Source organism: Myiozetetes cayanensis, unplaced genomic scaffold (assembly GCF_022539395.1).
Source record: "Myiozetetes cayanensis isolate MyiCay16 unplaced genomic scaffold, myiCay2020 scf30, whole genome shotgun sequence".
Classification (NCBI taxonomy): Eukaryota; Metazoa; Chordata; class Aves; order Passeriformes; family Tyrannidae; genus Myiozetetes; species Myiozetetes cayanensis.
Window position 1 is genome coordinate 254,436 of NW_026087522.1, and position 18,394 is coordinate 272,829.

The 18,394-nt window shown below is 61.8% G+C and overlaps 2 protein-coding genes across 3 annotated transcripts; both read left to right on the forward strand.

Annotated features, from left to right (window-relative positions):
• The first annotated feature begins 93 nt into the window (after window positions 1-93).
• ACTG2 (actin gamma 2, smooth muscle) lies at window positions 94-7,092 on the forward strand. Its single transcript, XM_050325731.1, has 8 exons — window positions 94-3,921; window positions 4,019-4,147; window positions 4,236-4,346; window positions 4,868-4,952; window positions 5,048-5,209; window positions 5,366-5,557; window positions 5,771-5,952; window positions 6,829-7,092. Exons 1-8 carry the CDS (start codon window positions 3,796-3,798, stop codon window positions 6,970-6,972), a joined length of 1,131 nt encoding a protein of 376 aa, XP_050181688.1. The 5' UTR covers window positions 94-3,795; the 3' UTR covers window positions 6,973-7,092.
• An 833-nt stretch (window positions 7,093-7,925) lies between these two features.
• Window positions 7,926-12,298, forward strand: DGUOK (deoxyguanosine kinase). 2 transcript variants are annotated; one of them, XM_050325739.1, is made up of 7 exons: window positions 7,926-8,019; window positions 8,725-8,825; window positions 9,745-9,923; window positions 10,445-10,592; window positions 11,143-11,258; window positions 11,362-11,461; window positions 11,685-12,298. In XM_050325739.1, the coding sequence occupies exons 1-7, from the start codon at window positions 7,926-7,928 to the stop codon at window positions 11,745-11,747; spliced, it is 801 nt and encodes a 266-aa protein (XP_050181696.1). In that variant the 3' UTR covers window positions 11,748-12,298. The 2 variants fall into 2 exon arrangements, with proteins under 2 accessions (XP_050181696.1, XP_050181697.1); XM_050325740.1 differs by lacking the exon at window positions 8,725-8,825 and having other exon boundaries at window positions 7,981-8,019.
• Window positions 12,299-18,394: the final 6,096 nt, after the last annotated feature.

The following is an 18,394-nucleotide window of genomic DNA, read 5'->3' on the forward strand; positions in this document are numbered from 1 at the left end:
TTGTTTTTGTGGGGGCTGGGGTGTGTTTGCAGCAGCTCCTGCGTGACAAAGGGCTGCTCCCAGCTTTTCCAAAGCCGGCTTTGGGAACAGGGAGGTGGGGGGGGGGTGGCCCTTCAGGACATCTGTGGGAACTCGTTTTCAGACCTAATTAATTTGAACCGTGCTCGGGAGGGGGTTGTTTGGTGTGGGATTGTTCATCCCGTAGCACGGAGCAGCTCCCCCAGAGCACTGCAGGGACACGAGGTGGGAAATCCCATCTTTCCAAGCAGCAATTCCTTCAGTTTGGTGGGGAATATCCCAAGGAATTTATCCCAATTCCACTTCCCTCCAGGTGTCGGGTCTGAGCTGCCTTGAGCACCCACCAGAGAGTGGAGCTGGTGGCACATCAGCACTTCTGTGTCATCCCAGTGACAGAGAAACCTTCACAGGGAATATTCCACCTTCCTCAGAGCAGGAAGGGCCCAGTTATTCAGCCAGGGCTCAGCTCCCACCCCACTCCCAGCCCTGCTCCCTGAGCTCCTGGCTTTTCCATCACGTTTTTTCCCTTGGAGTCCCTGAGCCATCAGTTTGTGTGTCGGGATGGGTGTCGATATCCTGGCCCCACCAACCCACCCTGGCTCCCCAGCCGTGCCAGATGTCACTGTTCCACCGTAAAAACACCCAAAACGGGGTTGGATTTGTCAAGGGCTGACCCCAAACACTTTGTAGGAAGGGTTTAGTGTCTGTAACGACGTGAACTGAGCGTCTGGGGCGTTCCCGCAGGCAGGGAGTGATGTTCATCTCCTCCTCAGGGTGGGAACAGACCCGGATCCCTCTGATCGTGCCTCTTCTCCCCGGTTTGCCCATCCCCGGCAGCATCCCGGGAGTTTCCAGGCGTGCCCGTTCCCCTGAGGGAGGTGCCGGGGGCTGGACCGAGCGCCGGGAGTTTTGAAACGCAGCGGCAAAGCCGAGGCTTTTCCCCCTGCTCGTCCATCCCGCGGGATGCCTGGCGTTCCTGAGAGCATCCCGGGCCCGCCGGCGGCTCCATTGGCTGCGGGGGCCAAACGTTGCCTTTTTAGGCTGCGCCTCGGGCCCCGCTCGGGGCTTGCGCTGCCGCCGGCCCCGCTCCAGCCCCGCCGGGCACGGGGGGGATCCCGCCGGGATGGGCAGCCTGGAGCCCACCTGCGTGTCCCCAGGAACCCGGGCAGGGAGGAGCGGTGGGACCGGGGTCGGGAGCTGACGCTCCGGGTGTCTCTCAGGTTTTGGGTTTATCCCACCCACCTCCGGCCTCTGCCTCCGTCCAGCCCCTTTTCCCACCCCCAGTGCTGGGGTTGGGGTTAATTTTTTGTAAGGTGGTTTTGTTTTTTGGGGTTGTTTTTGGCAGCCTTTCTCCTGGGTGACCTCGTGTCTGCCAAGGTCCCAAAGGGATCCGGGGTGGGATGTGAGGCAGCACAAGGACCCCGGGGCTGAGGGTTTGGGTGGGGGGCACAACAAGTGCATGGCCAAGGGGACAAATCCAGCCTGAGATTTCCCGGGGAAAGGGAATAACCAGGACAGAGCCATCTCCGCGGGACACTGGAGGTGTGAACAGGCCGGGAATGCAGGGGAGACGCCGTGTCCCATGGAGTGACAGCCCTGGGTGTGCTCCCTCCTTCCAGGACAGAGCCATCCCTGGGGAATGTTAGAGGTGTGAAGAGTCTGGAGTGCTGGGGGGACTCCGTGTTCCACGGAGTGACAGCCCAGAGCCTGCTCCTTCCCTCCAGGGCACAGCCATCCTGGGGGACACTGGAGGTGTGAACAGGCTGGGAATTCTGGGGGGACACCGAGTCCCTGCTCTGCCCCACGGGGTGACAGCCCAGAGTTCTCCCTGCAGGGAGGGCCTTTGGATCCCGTGGTGGTGGTGGTGGGACCTGCAGCTCCTTCCCCTGCTCCGGTGCTGGGATGTCCCTGAGCACAGGGAGCATCCCGAGCCTCATTTTCCCGTGTGCCCCCCTGAGCTCCTGGGGGTTCCTGAGCGCCTCTCCTGCCTCCCCTGGGCGCTCCAAAGAGCTCCCAGTGCGGGCCCGTTGCCCTTAAAAAGGCAGCAGGAGTTTGGGAGCTGCTGGTTGGCCTCTGCCAGGGCCAGGGCCCGGCGGCTCCGCTCCTGCTGCCAAGGGCTGGGGGTGGCTGCGGCCCCCCCGGGCTGTGTCCGGGCAGGGGGGCCGGGGCACGGCACCCACAGAGCCCCCGTGGGGGATCCAGGCTCAGCCCACCTCCCAAATCCTCCTGGGGCACCCACAGTGCAGGGCTGGGATTCAGACTCACAACTCCTGGCCCAGCTCAGGCTGAGGATTTGGGGAATTGAGGGGCTTTGGGACACCAAAAGCCCAAAAATGGGGGCGGAGAGAGAGAAAACCGCAGGGAGAGGCATCTCCAAGGCACGGAATTCCAGGGATCCGGGGGAGCTGAGGCCGGGAGGAGGCGATGCACCGACCCAGGGCCCTTCCAGCGGCGCCAAATTCCCACCCCAGCTCCGGGGTGTCCCCACGGCGGAGCCCCCACACCCACCTCCCCCCCGGGTGGGGTTTCTCCACGCTCTCCCCGGGAACTGGAGTTACTTCCACCTCCCTTTTCCGAGCCTGTCACTTATAAGGACTTGTGTCTCACTTGTTTATCGGAGCGGAGCATAAAAGGAACAGACTCACAACGGGGCCGTCGCCTCCCAAAGCATCCCCACATACATTTTTCCTACAATAATTAAACTGCCGGGTCCTACCACCAGCCCGAGGTCAATTTAATGAAATAAAACACCTTATATGGCCATATGGCCAACACACCATCAGTGAGCCTATTTAGGGTCTTTGTTTAGAGAGGATCCGCCTCTGAGGTTCCTGGGGCTCGCTGGTATTTATACCCAGGGCGCAGCGGGGCTCGGTCCCAGAGGAAAGGAGCTCTCGCCTCTGCGGTGAGTACTGCCCTGCCCTGCCCTGCTTCCCAGCTCCTGGGAGGAGAGGGGAAGGAATAACACCCCGGGGGTGGGAGGGGAGTTTTTGGGGAGCCCCAGCCTTCATGGGGTGGCCCTACCTCGGTTTGCACAGCACAGAGGGGGTGCCAACCCCCCGGGGGCTTCCTGGAGGTGACCAGGGCTGGGCTGCGGCCAAGGCGGGTTCTGCTCTTCCAGAAATCCCTGGGATTTGGGATTTTTTTTTTTTTTGCTTTCTGGGCTGTGGCCTGAAGCGGGTTATGCTCTTCCAGAAACCCTTGGGATTTGGGGGTTTTTGCCTCCTGGGCTCCTGCGAGGTTTTTTTGCTGCTTCCCTCTGGATTTGGGGGCGCATCCCCTAGTGCAGGGTGGGGAAAGGCCCCAGGAAGGGCTGCGTTGTTTCCCATTTTTGGAGCAGATGCAGCAGGAGGCTGCTGAGACAGAACCAGATGAGGGGGCATCACCTGCCACCCCTCTGCCCTCTTTTGGGGGGCACCAGCTGGGCTTGGAGCTCCCCGAGGGGGGCTTTGGCACGGATTTTGGGCACCGCCTGGAGAAGGACGGAGAAGCAGCACCAGCGTGGAGCAGCACATGGCCAATGAGCATCGACCCCACTCCCAGCAACCCCACAGCGGGGTCAGACTGGGTGCCCAGCCCTCGGCACACCCCACAGAGAACTTTGAGGGGCTGCCCTTCCTTCCCGAGGACTCCAACCCTTCCAAACCCAAAAGCCGGATGCGGTGCCGGATGGGATAACCCCGTCTCCCATCCTCCCTTAACACTGTTTCTCCCCTTCCCCCCCGGCCCCAGCTTTTCCCCAGGTCCCCCTGAGCACCAAGCGCTCCCGGCCCCACCATGTGCGAGGAGGAAACCACCGCCCTGGTCTGCGACAACGGCTCCGGCCTCTGCAAGGCCGGCTTTGCCGGCGACGACGCCCCCCGCGCCGTCTTCCCCTCCATCGTGGGCCGGCCCCGCCACCAGGTGGGTACCCGGGGTGGGGGGATCGAGGGGCACCCCCCACCCTGCTTGGAGCCCTGCAATGAGCTTACCGAGGCCTCGTCTCCCCTGCTGGCGTTAGGGCGTCATGGTGGGCATGGGGCAGAAGGACAGCTACGTGGGCGACGAGGCGCAGAGCAAGAGGGGCATCCTCACGCTCAAGTACCCCATCGAGCACGGCATCATCACCAACTGGGATGACATGGAGAAGGTGAGACCCGCCCCTCCCAGCCCTGGGATGGGGAGAGGGCGCCAGCCCCAGCTCGGGGGAGGCCCCAATTGTCGCTTGCCCGCCGTAGATCTGGCACCACTCCTTCTACAACGAGCTGCGCGTGGCCCCCGAGGAGCACCCGACCCTGCTCACCGAGGCCCCCCTCAACCCCAAGGCCAACCGGGAGAAGATGACGCAGGTGAGGGGCTCAGGGACCCCCGGGGGACGGGGATGGACCCTCGGAATCCGCAGGAAGGGCTGGGGAGGTTTGGGGTTTGGTGGGAGTGGAGGAGCAGGTGGGGTGGGGGGCAGTGTGGTATGGGATGAGGGCAGATATCCCGGTGGGAAGTTCACTTGCTTGTGTAGCCCCAGGGGTGTCTCCAGAGCGTGGCCCCGTGGGATTGGCCACCCAAGGCGCTGCCCCACGTGTTGTCCACGCCATGCACAGCCCCATGTGACTCTAACGCAGTGACTCATGTTCCCACCACACACCCACCCATGTGTTTTCCATGCGTTTTCCACGATCCACTTGTCCTGTTCCATGCACTGCCCCCCGTGTCCATGCAACCCAACCACCCACCTGTTCTTCCACGCAACGCAACCATCCCTGTGTTTTCCCACGCAGGGCCCTGACCCAGGGAAGGCACAGCCTCCGTGGGTCGGAGTGGGATGTGCTGGGGACCTCTCTGCTCCCCCTTAACTCCTCTCTCTCTCCTCCAGATCATGTTTGAAACCTTCAACGTCCCCGCCATGTACGTCGCCATCCAGGCCGTCCTCTCCCTCTACGCCTCCGGCCGCACGACCGGTGAGTCGGACACGCCTTTCCCTGGGATTTATACACGATGGGCAAGGCACCAAACCACCTTGGAGCCCCCTCCCTCACCTCCCTTCCCTCCCCAGGCATCGTGCTGGACTCCGGGGACGGCGTCACCCACAACGTGCCCATCTACGAGGGCTACGCGCTGCCCCACGCCATCATGCGCCTGGACCTGGCCGGGCGAGACCTCACCGACTACCTCATGAAGATCCTCACTGAGAGGGGCTACTCCTTCGTCACCACCGGTACGGGGTCAGGGCAGGGCGTTATGGGGTCAGGGTAGGGGTTATGGGGTCAGGGTGGGGGGTTATGGGGTCAGGGCAGGGAGTTATGGGGTCACGGGGACCCTGCGGTGCCGCCGCAGCACCGGGTTGAGCCCCCCTGGCCGTCACCTCCTGCAGCCGAGCGGGAAATCGTGAGGGACATCAAGGAGAAGCTCTGCTACGTGGCCCTGGACTTCGAGAACGAGATGGCCACGGCCGCCTCCTCCTCCTCGCTGGAGAAGAGCTACGAGCTCCCCGACGGGCAGGTCATCACCATCGGCAACGAGCGCTTCCGCTGCCCCGAGACCCTGTTCCAGCCCTCCTTCATCGGTGAGCCCACCCCCCGGTTCTCCTGGGGGACAGCCCACCTCCCAGTTCTCCTGGTGGTCACTCCACATCCCCACCACCCCAAACAGCTCCTGTGGCAGGAGTTTTGGGGCTCCCCCAGGTGCTTTGTGCCCCAACTGGGGGGACAAACCCACGAGTGGCTCTTTTGGGGGCGTGGGGGGTCGGGGTGCTGACACAGCCCCCTCCCACGCCCAGGCATGGAGTCGGCCGGGATCCACGAGACCACCTACAACTCCATCATGAAGTGTGACATCGACATCCGCAAGGACCTCTACGCCAACAACGTGCTGTCGGGAGGCACCACCATGTACCCCGGCATCGCCGACCGCATGCAGAAGGAGATCACGGCGCTGGCCCCCAGCACCATGAAGATCAAAGTAGGTCTTGGGGGGTGGGAGGGCAAATTGTGGTGGCCACCAACACAATGGGATGAGGTTCAACCAGGCCAAGGGTCAGGTCCTGCCCCTTCGGCCACAACAACCCCCGGCAGCCCCACGGGCTGGGGACAGAGTGGGGGGACAGAAAGGGACCTGGGGGACTGACTGACAGCAGCTGAACGTGAGCCAGGGGTGCCCAGGGGGGCGAGAGGCCGATGGATCCCGGCCTGGCTCAGGAACAGGGTGGCAGCAGGAGCAGGGCAGGGATTGTGCCCCTGGACTGGGCACTGGGGAGGCCACCCCTCAAGTGCCGTGCCCAGCTCTGGGCCCTCGGTTTGGGGAGGATGTTGAGGGGCTGCAGCGTGTCCAGAGAAGGGCAACGAGGCTGGGGAAGGGGCTGGAGCACAAGTGCTGGGAGGAGCAGCTGAGGGAGCTGGGGGGGCTCAGCCTGGACAGGAGGAGGCTCAGGGGGGACCTTCTCACTCTCTGCAACTCCCTGACAGGAGGGGGAGCCGGGGGGGTCGGGCTCTGCTCCCAGGAACCAGCAGCAGGACAAGAGGGCACAGCCTTGAGCTGCCCCAGGGGAGGTTCAGGTTGGACATGGGGAAGGAGTTCTTGCCAGAGAGAGTGATCAGCCACTGGAAGGGGCTGCCCAGGGAGGGGGTGGAGTCCCCATCCCTGGAGGGGTTTGAGCAGAGCCTGGATGTGGCATCAGTGCCATGGGCTGGGTGACAAGGTGGGGTTGGGTCACAGGTCTGGCCTTGATGATCCCAGAGGTCTTTTCCAACCTCAGTGATCCCATGAATCCCATGAACCCCCAGTGCTGGTTTGGGGGTTGGATTTGGGGATGCACCCTGACGTCTCCTGTCCCCACAGATCATCGCCCCCCCGGAGCGCAAGTACTCGGTGTGGATTGGCGGCTCCATCCTGGCGTCCCTCTCCACCTTCCAGCAGATGTGGATCAGCAAACCCGAGTACGACGAGGCCGGACCCTCCATCGTCCACCGAAAATGCTTCTAAGCCCCCTCCCCGCCCTGTGGTGGCCCCCCCTGCCCAGGCTGGGGGGCTCCACTCCTCCTCCTCCTCAGCCCCTGCTGCTCCTCCCCCCCACCCACTGCGCATTAAAAAGCCTTTTCTCCAGGGTCTGACCCTTCTCTGGGAGATTTGGGGGGTGCGGGGTGACAGGGGCGTCACGGGGAGCTGAGGGAAACAAGGGGAGGGCTGGGGACCCCCAAGCTCATGTTGGTGCCCCTGAGGTCATGCTGATGGCCTTGACTCTGCCTCGATGCCCCCACCCCATGTCAGTGCCCTCGACCCCATGTTGGTGCCCCCAGTGCCATGTTGGGTGTCCCCAGCCTTGTACTGATGCCTCCAACACCACGTTGAGGCCTTTGACCTCATGGAGGTGACCCCAACGCCCTGTGGATGCCCTTGATCCCATGCACGTGAGTCCAACCCCTTCCTGGTGACTCCAACCCAGTGCCTTGATGCCCTTGACCCCGTGTTGGTGACCCCAAGCCCATGTTGGTGACCCCAGCTCCACTCTGACGTCCTTAACCCCACGTTGGTGACCCCCAGCCCCACGTAAATGTCCCCAACCCCACGCAGGTGACTCCAACCCTGTGTCAGTACCCTTGGCCCCTTGCTGGTGCCCCCAACCCCCTGATGATACTCTTGCCCCCATGTTGGTGCCCCCGACCCCATAGCGCTACGCCCACCCCCGTTTTTGTGCCCCACCCTCTCCCCCATTGCCCGTACCTGTGGCGGGCGTGGTCTCATTTACATAAATTACCATACCACACACACCCCCTTCCTCCCTCTCCCTATTTCCGCGGCTGTTTCCTTCCCCTTTCCCCTCCCATCCTCCCCCCCGGCAGTTTCCTCTCCCTCCCTCCCATTTTCCCTCCCCTCCCCACCCCGCCCACTTCCCGCGCGGTGACGTCGCGCGCGCCGCTCATTAGCATTTCATTAGCATGTCATTAGCATGTGACGCGGGAGAGGCGGAAGCGGCGGCGGGGATGGGGCGGTGCGGGGCCGGGCTGCGCCTGGCCCTGGAGGGGAACATCGGTACGGGGAGGGGAGGATTTGGGGTGTGATGGAGGAGCGTCCCGGGGTGCGCGTTAATGGCTGTAATTAGTTGTAATTGCTGGGGGGAAGGGGGTGGGAAAGTGCTGCGCGCGTTGCGGGGAGACGGCGGGGGAACGCTGTGTTTGCTGGGAGCGGGGACGGGGGACACCCGTGTTCCTGGGATTTGGAGCGGGGAGACGCTCAGGCACCCCCCGTGTTTGCTGCGAGCAGGGACAGGGGATCCCCCGGCTCACCCCGAGGTCCTGGGGTTCGGAGCTGCGGGACACCCCAGGCTCATCCCGTTTTTTCCCGGGAGCTGGGCTGGGGGACACCCAGGCTCACCCCGCATTCCCAGGAGCAGGATGGGGGGACACCCAAGCTCAGCCCGTGGTGCTGGGAGCCGCGGTGGGGGGACACCCAGGCTCACCCCACGGTGCTGGGGGACTCCCAGGCTCACCCCGCATTCCCAGGAGCCTGAATGGTGGGGACACCCAGGACCACGCCGTGTTCCTGGGATTTGGAGTGAGGGGACCCCCCCGCCAGGCTCAGCCCACATTCCCAGGAGCCGGGATGGGGGAACACCCAGGCTCACCCTGCCTTACCGGGAGCTGGGACAGAGGAACACCCGAACTCCCCCCCACATTCCCAGGAGCCAGGAAGGGCTGGACACCCAGGCTCACCCCGCTGTCCTCCCCCCTCCCGCAGCCGTGGGCAAATCGACCTTCCTGAAGCTGCTGGGAGCCACCTTCCCGCGGTGGCACCTGGTGACAGAGCCCGTGGCGCAGTGGCAGAAGGTGCCGGCCCAGGTAACAGCGGCTCCAGCTCCACCCCGGCTCCATCCCGGCACCCCGGGGACCTGGGTGTGGGAGCTCCGCCCTGGGGATGCCCCGGAGCTGGGGTGGGAATTTGGCACCGCTGGAAGGGCCCTGGGTTGGTGCATCGCCTCCTCCCGGCCTCAGCTCCCCCGGATCCCTGGAATTCTGTGCTTTGGAGATGCCTCTCCCTGTGGTTTTCTCTCTCTCCGCCCCCATTTTTGGGCTTTTGGTGTCCCAAAGCCCCTCAATTCCCCAAATCCTCGGCCTGAGCTGGGCCAGGAGCTGTGGGTCCAAATCCCAGCCCCACACTGTGGGTGCCCCCAGGAGGATTTGGGAGGTGGGCTGAGCCTGGGGCCCCCCATGGTGTTGATTCTCTGCCTCCAGCTCTCATGCCCAGAGCAGAGACATGCTGGTGTGGATGTGTTGGAGTGTCCTGTAGCAAGTCCAGGGGGACATTTCCAGAGGGGCCCTCAGTTCCTGGGCAGTTCTGCCCGGAGCCAGAGCCAAGGCCGAGATCCTGCTCATCAGCAGGTGTCACCTCTGCCCTGGCTGAAAAACAAAGCGGTTTTGAAAGCCCTGGCTCTAGTTGCTAGCCCAGCTTTCTCCCTGGTGGTAAATTGCCAAATCTTTAACGTGCAGTGGGATACTTTTAGGGGGGGAGCTCCGAGGAGACATGCTGACCACTCCCAAGTTTTCCTTCCCTTTCTGTTCAACACAAACTTAACTTGGAGAGGGAACTGGAGGTGGCCCAGAGAAACAGTTTCACTGGTGGCGACTCCACCGCAGTTCCTGATCAAAGGCCGGGTTAATGGGTGGTTTACCCTGGCCCCCCCTGCCCTGACACAGCCTGGGTGGTCCAGAGCCACTCCCACCCCTTGGCAGGGGCCACCCAACCCTCATCCCTCTGCAGGAATCCACGGGCTCCACCAACCTGCTGCAGATGATGTACCAGGAGCCGGCCCGCTGGTCCTACACCTTCCAGACCTTCTCCTGCATGAGCCGGCTGAAGGCGATGCTGGAGCTGCCGGAGGAGCCCCCCGGGACCCCCAGCCCCGTGAGGGTCTTCGAGCGCTCCGTGTACAGCGACAGGTACCCAAAGAATGGGAGGGGAGAGTGACAGGCAGTGACAGGTACGCAAGGAACAGGAGAGGAGAAGGATGGAGGGGTTGAATGGGATGTGGAGCACCCACAACAGCTGGGTTGGGAGCCTGGGACCACCCTGGGGTGGGCAGAGCCCCCATCCCTGGTGACACCAGAGTGATGCTTAATGAAAGCAATGTGATTCTTGGATCATGTGGGGGTTTCTTTATCCTCTGGATAATTTTTTGGGGGGGTTCCATCCTCCATCTGTGTCTGGTGTCTCGTCTACCCCACCCTCACCTGTGTTTGGTGGCAGCGTGAAGCTCTGTGGGTGGTGCCGAGCCCGGTGGGGCTGAACTGTGTCGGGCACTGCACATTCCAGCCCCAAATTAGGGATTTTCACCTTAACTGAGTCACCTGCAGTTCCTGGTTGGTGGATAGAAGGTGGAAGGATGCCTGTGGAGCCTCCTGGGCGTGGGGGTGACTCGGAGACCCCGCTGCCAACGGTGCCCTCTCCCTGTCCCTTCTAGGTACGTCTTTGCCAAGAACCTCTTTGAGGTGGGGCACCTGAATCCTCTGGAATGGGCCATTTACCAGGACTGGCACTGCTTCCTGCTGCAGCACCTGGGCCCTCGTGCCACCCTCCATGGCTTCCTGTACCTGAGGGCAACCCCACAGGTGGGTGTCCGTGGGAACAGGGATGTGGGAGGCGTCCGGATCTGCCTGGATATCCCAGCAGGCACCTGGAATTGCCCAAAATGTTGGGGTTTAGCCATAAATTGCCACCCTGGAGGAGCAGGGCTTGCTTCTGTTCCCATGGGAATGTTGGTGGGAGTTTTGCTGTGGATTCTGGAGCAGGTTTTGGGGAGGGAGGACTGCAGCATCTTCTGGGGTCCCTCCTGTGGGAGTGTCAGTGGGAGTTTAAACGTGGAGTTTTCTAGGCTGGATTTTGGGGAGGGAGGGCTGAGTGTTTTCTGGGGTCCCTCCCATGGCAGTGTCGGTGTTCTGGAATGGATTTTGGGAAGGGAGGGCTGAGCATCTTCAGGGGTCCCTCCCATGGTGCTGCTTTACCTGATGCCCACATCCCTTCTCTCTCCTGTTAACCTCCCATGTCTCCCGTTAACCTCCTGTTTTCCTGGATCCTGTTAACCTCCCATGTCTCCCCTCTGTCCCTCTGTCCTGTTATCCTCCCTGTCTCTCGTCGTCCCTGTTTCCCGGGCGGGCACAGACATGCCTGGCGCGGCTGCGGCGGCGGGCGCGGAGCGAGGAGGGGGGGATCCAGCTGGGATACCTGGAGCAGCTGCACGCCCAGCACGAGCACTGGCTGGTGGACAAGACCACGGAGTGAGTCCCGATCCGTGCCCCTCATCCAGCAGGGGTGACCCCCTGATTTGGGGGTTGTTACCTGAGGGGGTTTAACCCCTCCTGTGTCCCCTCCCCTCCCCAGGATCCACTTTGGGGCCGTGCAGCGCGCACCCGTCCTGGTGCTGGACGTGGAGAGGGACTTCGAGCACGACATGACCGTGCAGGGCGTGCTCATGGCACAGGTGAGGCGGCACAGCCAGTGCCATCCTGGTGCCATCCCGGTGCCATCCTGGAGCGCTGGGAGCACCGCTTGGAGCCGTGCTGGCCCCAGAGCCTCTGCTTCTGATTTCCCTGGGGAAAAATTGTTCCCATCCCCTGGGTCCGAGTTGGTTTAAATCTCAGCCATCCTGGTGCCATTCCCTGCACCATCCCAGTGCCCCCCTCTCAGCTGGATTCTCCTTGCAGGTGGAGGCCTTTGTGGCGTCCCTGGGAGCCGAAGCCTCACCGTCACATCCCGACGCTCTCTGAGCTCCCCACAGGTACCCTCCAGAGCTGGGAAAGGGCATCACCCGCCTGGAGATCCCGACACCAAGGACAAAGGGACAAATCGTGGTCCCCAACTGCCCCCCCAGCCTGTTTGTTCTGGGGGAGGGGGGGATTTGAGGCGCTGCTGGGATGGTTTTAGGGCAGATAAATCAGAGGTGCAGCCGTGGGATGAGTTTTGGGGTGTCAGGGTGGACTCCCCGCGCTCCCCCTGTGCTTGTGGGACCAGCTGTGACCCCCGTGTTTCCCCCCACACTTGGGGGCCAGTTGAGACCCCTGATCCTGTGTTTGCCCCTGTACTTGGGGGACCAGCTGTGACCCCATAACCCCGTGTTTCCCCCCATATCTGGTCACGACTGTGACCCCTCCCCATCTTTCGTGATCCCCAGCTGGGGATGCTCCACAGGGTGGGTTTAATGCACTGGTTAAATTCCCATGGAAAATGATCATGGCTCATGTTTAAGTTTCCCCAACCCTTGTATTTAATTATTTTATAGGTAATTTTTTTTCCTTAAATTAAAAAGCAAATCAGTGTTGAGCTTTGTCTGTGTCTTGTGGGGTAGGATATGGGGCAGGAATTGGGGGCGGTCTGGGGTAGGGTTTGGGGTGGGAAGAGGGGATTTGAGGGGAAGGTTGGGAGCCACAGGAGCCAGGCTGCCACCCCCAGGGTTTCCTCCAGCAACCCTACAATAACACAGAGCAGGACCTGCACAGACCCTACAATAACAGAGCGGGGATGCTGACAAGGACCCACAGCTGACAACCCTACAATAACAACCCTGTATAGACAACATGGCTACGACCCTACAACAACAACCCAGTGCACCCCTACATCCAGCAACCCCAAAATAACAACTCAGTGCACCTCCACCTGCCAACCCTATGAAAATAACCCTGTGCAGCCCGACATCCAGTGGCCCTAAAACAATCCAGTGCACCCCCACATCCAGTGACCCTACAACAACAACCCAGTGCTCCCCCCCACTCACTGACCCTACAACAACAACCCAGTGCACCCCTACATCCAGCAACCCCAAAAGAACAACCCTGTTCACCCCCACAGCCACCGACCCTACAACAACAACCCACTGCCCCCCACCTGAAAACTCCCCTCCCCAACCCCCCAGCCCCTCCACCACCACCAGGTCGCTCCCCCGTAACCCCAGAGGGTCTGGGTGCCCCCCAGCCCCGCAGCCCTGCCGGGGGGGGTGGCCGCGGGCGCTGCCCCGGAGCCCCCCGGAGCCCCCCGGCCACCCGGCGGGTCCCCCCGAGCGGCGCCTGCAGAACAAAGGAAGCAGCAGAGCAGGAGCAGCAGCCACAACGTGCGGCTCCTCCGCGGCACCCTCGGGGTGCGGGGGCACCTCCAGAGCCGCCCCCAGCCCTGCCGTTCCACCCCCGCCACCCCACCCTGCCGTGCCAGCGTTTTGCCCTGGGGAGCTCCTCCGGCCCCCTCCCGTTCCTAGGGGGCCTGGACCCATTTTTTTCCCGGTAAATCTCTTTCTATATAATTTTTAAATTATTTTATTTTTTTCATCGGGGAGGTGGTGGTGGGGTGTTGGTGAAAGTTGCCGGTGCGCGGCTGAAGTTTGTGCGGCGGCGGGGTGAAGTTGTGAGAAGCCGGCGTGGTTTTGAGGGGAAAAAAAAAAAAAAGAAAGAAAGAAATAGGAAAAAATGGGGTTGGAAAAAATCAAGGGGTGGGATTAAGGTGGGGGGACGGCGGAGGGGTGGGAGGCGGCAGCACCTCGGTGTGGGGTGGGGGTTTGGGGGCGAGGAGGGGTGGGGAGTCACAGGGGCCGCCCCCGGGGTGGAATCGCCGTAGGGATTAAAAGTCGGGGTGACTGCGCTCGGCTCTGTCCCCACAGACCCGCCCGGGGTCCCCAGGGAGGGGACACGGTGACGCCGGGATGTCCCTCCTCGCCGGGCACCCGGCTCTGCCAGCCCGGGCCGGCCGCCGCGTCCCCCCCGGCCGGGGGGAACCCCCAAATCTGACGGTCACCCCCCCAATTTAGATGGAGAGGCTTCGCCGTGAGGTGAGTGTGTCCCCCTCCCCTCCTCCAGCCCCCCACGCCCATCCCCCTCCTCCCCACACCTTCACCTTTTTGGGGTGACTCGTGGCCTCTTTGCGACGTCACCGTGACTTGGAGGGGGCTCGTCGGGGTGGGCAGGGAAAGCCCCTTCTTGGTTGGTTGATGGGTTTATTTTTTTAAGGGTATTTCCCTGAGAAATGGGACTTTCTGCTGCCTTAAAAGCCGCTTTGATGTTTTAACCTCCTCCCTCCTCCCCAAAAAAAAAAAAAAATCTCAGATCGTCCCTGGGGCGTTCCCAAAACACCGCCCGTGGGATGTGCGGGACAAAACCCACCTTTACATTGAATTTCTCGGAATGTCTTGATATAAAAGAGTAAAACTGTTGCGTGAAACCCATCCAGGGGCCGTCGGGGGGGTCCTCCAAAAAGCAGGGGGTGGCAGGGAGGGGAGGGCAGAGCCGTGCCCGGGGTGGGGGAGCATCACCGAGCTAACAAGTCTTGGCATTTTCTCCGCCAAAAATTCCAACGCCTTCCATCGGCACTTCTGGTTTTACCGGCCGGGGTGGTTGGAACCGGGATCTCTCAGTTCCGTGCCCGTCGTGCCCACGCAGGAGACACGGAGGAAGGAAGGGGGGGGGGGCTGCTCCAGCTGTGGGGTCTCCAGCTGGAGAGGTGGGAGGGAGGAACATCTGCGTGAGGGGGGGTTGATTTTTTTGGCGCTTTGCCACCCCAAAATTTGCTGCCGCCGCTCGGCTCTTCGGGGGGTGTTGCGGGGGTTGAGCCTTGCGCCTCCGAGTTGAGTCCGACGGGTTTTTCCCTCGGGATGGTGGGATGGGCCGGTGGGGACGTGGAGACAGGTGGCTCGGCTGGCACTTGGCACATGGCAGGGCCGGGGAAGGACTTTGCCCTCGGCAGAGCGCCGGTGAACGCGGCCGGTGGCGAGGGTTTGCCCAGGACACTTTTCCGTGCAGAATGTGCTAAACAAGGTGATTTATAAGGATGTTGCCGGAGCCGGGGCCCGCAGTGGTGGGATTCCCCCTGGGAATCAAAGTGCCAGTGGGTCCCTGCCCGCTCCAGGCTGGCCGAGTGAGGGGCGTGCCACCATTCCCACGTCCCGGCGCCTTTCCTGGGGTGGTTTGGCAGACGGAGCCGGCCGGGCTGCCAGCCCCTTCCCAGCACCAGTTCCACCAGTTCCTCTGGCTCAGCTGGGCCTGGGAAAACTGGCATCTCCCCTTGTCCCTCCATCGCTGCATCCGAGCTCCTGCAGCCTCCCTTGGGGTCTGTTTTCCGCACATCCCCATCCAGAGGGTTTGGGAGAGGAGGAGGAGGGAAGATACCAGAGGTCAAGGTTTTGCTTTGCTCCCCGTCCTGTGGCATTGCTGGACCCTCTCCTGCCCTCCCAGGCGGCTCTGGATGCCTTTCCCATTTGCATAACTAATTAACATCTTGGGAACCCTCTCGTTAATTCCACGGAATACCTGGCAAAGCCTCGGTGTCCGCCCAAACTGCCAGGCAAAGACCGGGACTGCCGGAGGGGAGGATGCTCCGACCCATCTCCCTGAGCTTTTGGGGGGGACAAACCTGAAATAAACCCCAAGGAAAACTCTATTCCTGGCAGGAATGGTCACACCAGACCCCCCAAACTCCGTTTTTGGAAGGTGGTGGGATGGGATGCAGCTCATCCCCGGTGCATTCCCGGCGCTGGGAAATGAACTCCTCAGCCTGAGTTTGGCAGGCTGTCTCGGAGCCGAACGCCGGAGATTAGGGATAATCTCATTTAAAGCATTACTAATAAAAGTTACTAAATTTGTCTATCTCGAGGGGTTTCCCTGGAGGCTTGAGGTGGGATTTTTTTTCTCCCCACCAGCCTGAAATCACCCCAAAACGTGTCTGGCATCTCCAAAAAAAGCACAGGGGTGATGGGTGGGATGAAGGATCAGCTGGGGTTTGGTTGTTTCTGTCCAGCGCATCCTGATGTCACCTGCAGGACGTCACCCAGGATGTTCCTGGATAATCTGGAGTGTTCATGTCTTTGCTGGGAGTATTTCAGCTCTGGGTTGTGATGGGAACAGCTAAAATTCCTCGGGAGCAAGTCCCATGGATGGTCCGGCTGGAGGAGGAGGAGGAGGAGGAGGGTGGGAGGAATGAAATCCCTGCCGTGGGTTTGGCAGGGACTTGTTGCACAGCAGAGCCGAGCTGGGCCGGGAAAAAGGGGCTTTGCAGCCGTCGTGCCAGGCTGGAAATCTGGGGGAAAACCAGTTCCCAGCACCGGTTTATCCTATTTATTCCCGTGGGAGCCGTGTTGCTCGGAGCAAAGGTCGGATCCCGGAGGGCTCCGGCTTTGCAAAAGAGCTCTCAGCTCACGTGTGGCCTTTTTAGGAAGAGATGAGCTCCAGGGAACGTCTCAGGGATGGGGATGTTGGGTCTGTGCTTGTGTTTTCCACCTGGATTTGGGATCTGGTTTATCCGTCTACACAGGCTCTGGGATTGCTCCTTCTGCCAGCAAATCCCTTTGGAAAAACAGTTTGCACCGGGATGCTCCTGGGAAACCCTTGGGAATTTTCAATTTGTAGCAGTTTTGCCAGCAATTTGGCCAGGAATAGGCTTGGAAAGCTCCAAGCATTCCTGGAGCATCACCTGGATGGGTACTTTTTAGGGGAATTTGCTTTCCCACTCCCCTTTTTCCTTCTCCCACCCTACTAAATATTCCTGTGCATCGCAGCGAGACCTGCCAGCTCCAGACAAGGGTTGGAAAAGCCGGAGCTGATCCCACTGGGATTGTTTCAAGGATCCAGTCCCGCCTTAACCCTTTCGCCAGCACATTCCCACCGCTTTTCCCGTGGGAAAACTCCCCACTCCCCCTTTCCTTCACCGGGGTCTGGATTTTAGGGAGAAGGGGGCAGATGGATGAAGTGAAGATCCTTTGGAGGGGGAATTTAAATGTTGCAAAGCTCCAATGTCCCCAAATTGATGAGGGACCCAAATTAGTGATGTCCCCAAACTAATGAGGGCCTGAAATTAACGATGCCCTTAAATTATTGATGTCCCCAAATTACCAGTGACCCCAAATGAACCCCACCAAATCAGTGTACCTAAACTAACAACGGTGCCAGGGGTTTAATGGCAGGAAAATTTGTGTCCCTCCCATGTCCCCCCAGGTATCCCCTCTCATGTCCCCCCCGTGACCCCCCTCTTTTCCCCACTGTGTCCTTCCCCATGTCCCTCCTTGTGTCCCCCTCGTGTCCCCCTCGTGATGCCTCAGTTTCCCGGGGACAATCACACACATGACGGGGGTTTGTTACCCCACTTTTTGGGGGTGGTGGTCGTGTGCCCACGTCTTTGTCCGTGTCCCTCCCGTGTCACGCCGTGTCCTCCTCTGTGTCCCCCCCGTCATTCCTCAGTTTCCCGGGGACAACGATCTGGGTTTGGGGGTCCCGTTACCCCATTTTTGGGGGTTGCGGGGGGTCGTGCGGCCCCGCCGCGTCCGTGTCCCCCTCATTCCCTGCCACCCCCGTGTCCCCTCCGTGGTCCCCCCCACGGCCCTGCTCCTGCGCAGCGGAGGTAGCGGGCGGGCGGTGCCACTGCGTGGGGAGGGGGGGGGGCTGCGCGTGGGGGGGAAAGAGGAGGAGGAGGAGGAGGAGGAAGAAAGAGGAGGAGGAAGGAGCGAAGAGGAGGAGGAGGAGGAGAAGGAGGAGGAGGAGAGGGGGGGAGCGGGGATGCGGCGCCCATTCCCCCCCCCGGCTGCGGCGGGGCGGCGGTGAGGGAGCGCGGCGGAGAGGGAGACAAGATGGCTTCCTCCTGAGGGCCGGCGCCGAGCGGGGCCGGCGGGGGCTGCGGGGGCAGCGCGGGGGCCGCGGCGAGGTAAGAGCACCCCTTCCCCTCCAAAAAACGCCCCTGTCCGCACCCGCAAAACACCCCCTCAAAGAAAAATACCCCCCTCTCGGGGCATGCGGGGCGGTGCGGGTGAGGTTAAAGCCCACCCCCCTCCCCCGGTGCTGGCGGCCCCGCGGGGCCGCGAGGACAAAGCGGCAGGGCCGGGGGACACTCACGGCCCTTCCCCCGCTTTGGGGCTGTTTTTCTTCTTTAATCCCTTTTCCTTCCCCTGCAGCATCGCTTCGCGGGGGTGGGGGGGGCTGTGTGGGGGCCGGATGGAGACGGGAGGGGGACAAGCCCTAAGGTGCCCCCCCCCTCCCATTTGCATTACCCCACATGCTTGTGGCCTTTACTAATTATTGTTATTTATTAACCGATGCCGCCCAGTCGCCGAAATGTGCTGAGCTCAGAGGTGATGATGCGAAAACAAGGGCGATGAGGCTCCCCGCGGCGTGACGTCACGCTGACGTCACCGTGCTGGTGGCAGCTGTCACATCCCTCGCCGTGACGAGGACTCGGGGTCCGGCCAGGGCACCCCCCGCTTTCCGTCACGCCGGGGATGGAGGTGGGCAGAAAAACCGGCTTGTCCTCCTCGGCAGGGTCTCATTCACCCGCCGAGCCTGCGCCTCGGCTCGTCCCGGTGCCGCCAGCGGTGGTTTGGTGGCAGACGGGGACACCGCCACCACCACCGCCACCACCGAGGGGACATCGCCGAGGTCACGCGTCGCCAGAA

Coding starts and splice junctions, on each gene's coding strand:
- DGUOK (XM_050325739.1), top strand. CDS start 7,926: ATGTCATTAGCATGTGACGCGGGAGAGGCGGAAGCGGCGGCGGGGATG. Junction 8,826..9,744: donor GGCAGAAGGTGCCGGCCCAG/GTAACAGCGGCT, acceptor ATCCCTCTGCAG/GAATCCACGGGCTCCACCAA. Junction 11,462..11,684: donor AGGGCGTGCTCATGGCACAG/GTGAGGCGGCAC, acceptor TTCTCCTTGCAG/GTGGAGGCCTTTGTGGCGTC.
- ACTG2 (XM_050325731.1), top strand. CDS start 3,796: ATGTGCGAGGAGGAAACCACCGCCCTGGTCTGCGACAACGGCTCCGGC. Junction 3,922..4,018: donor TGGGCCGGCCCCGCCACCAG/GTGGGTACCCGG, acceptor TGCTGGCGTTAG/GGCGTCATGGTGGGCATGGG. Junction 5,210..5,365: donor CTACTCCTTCGTCACCACCG/GTACGGGGTCAG, acceptor CACCTCCTGCAG/CCGAGCGGGAAATCGTGAGG.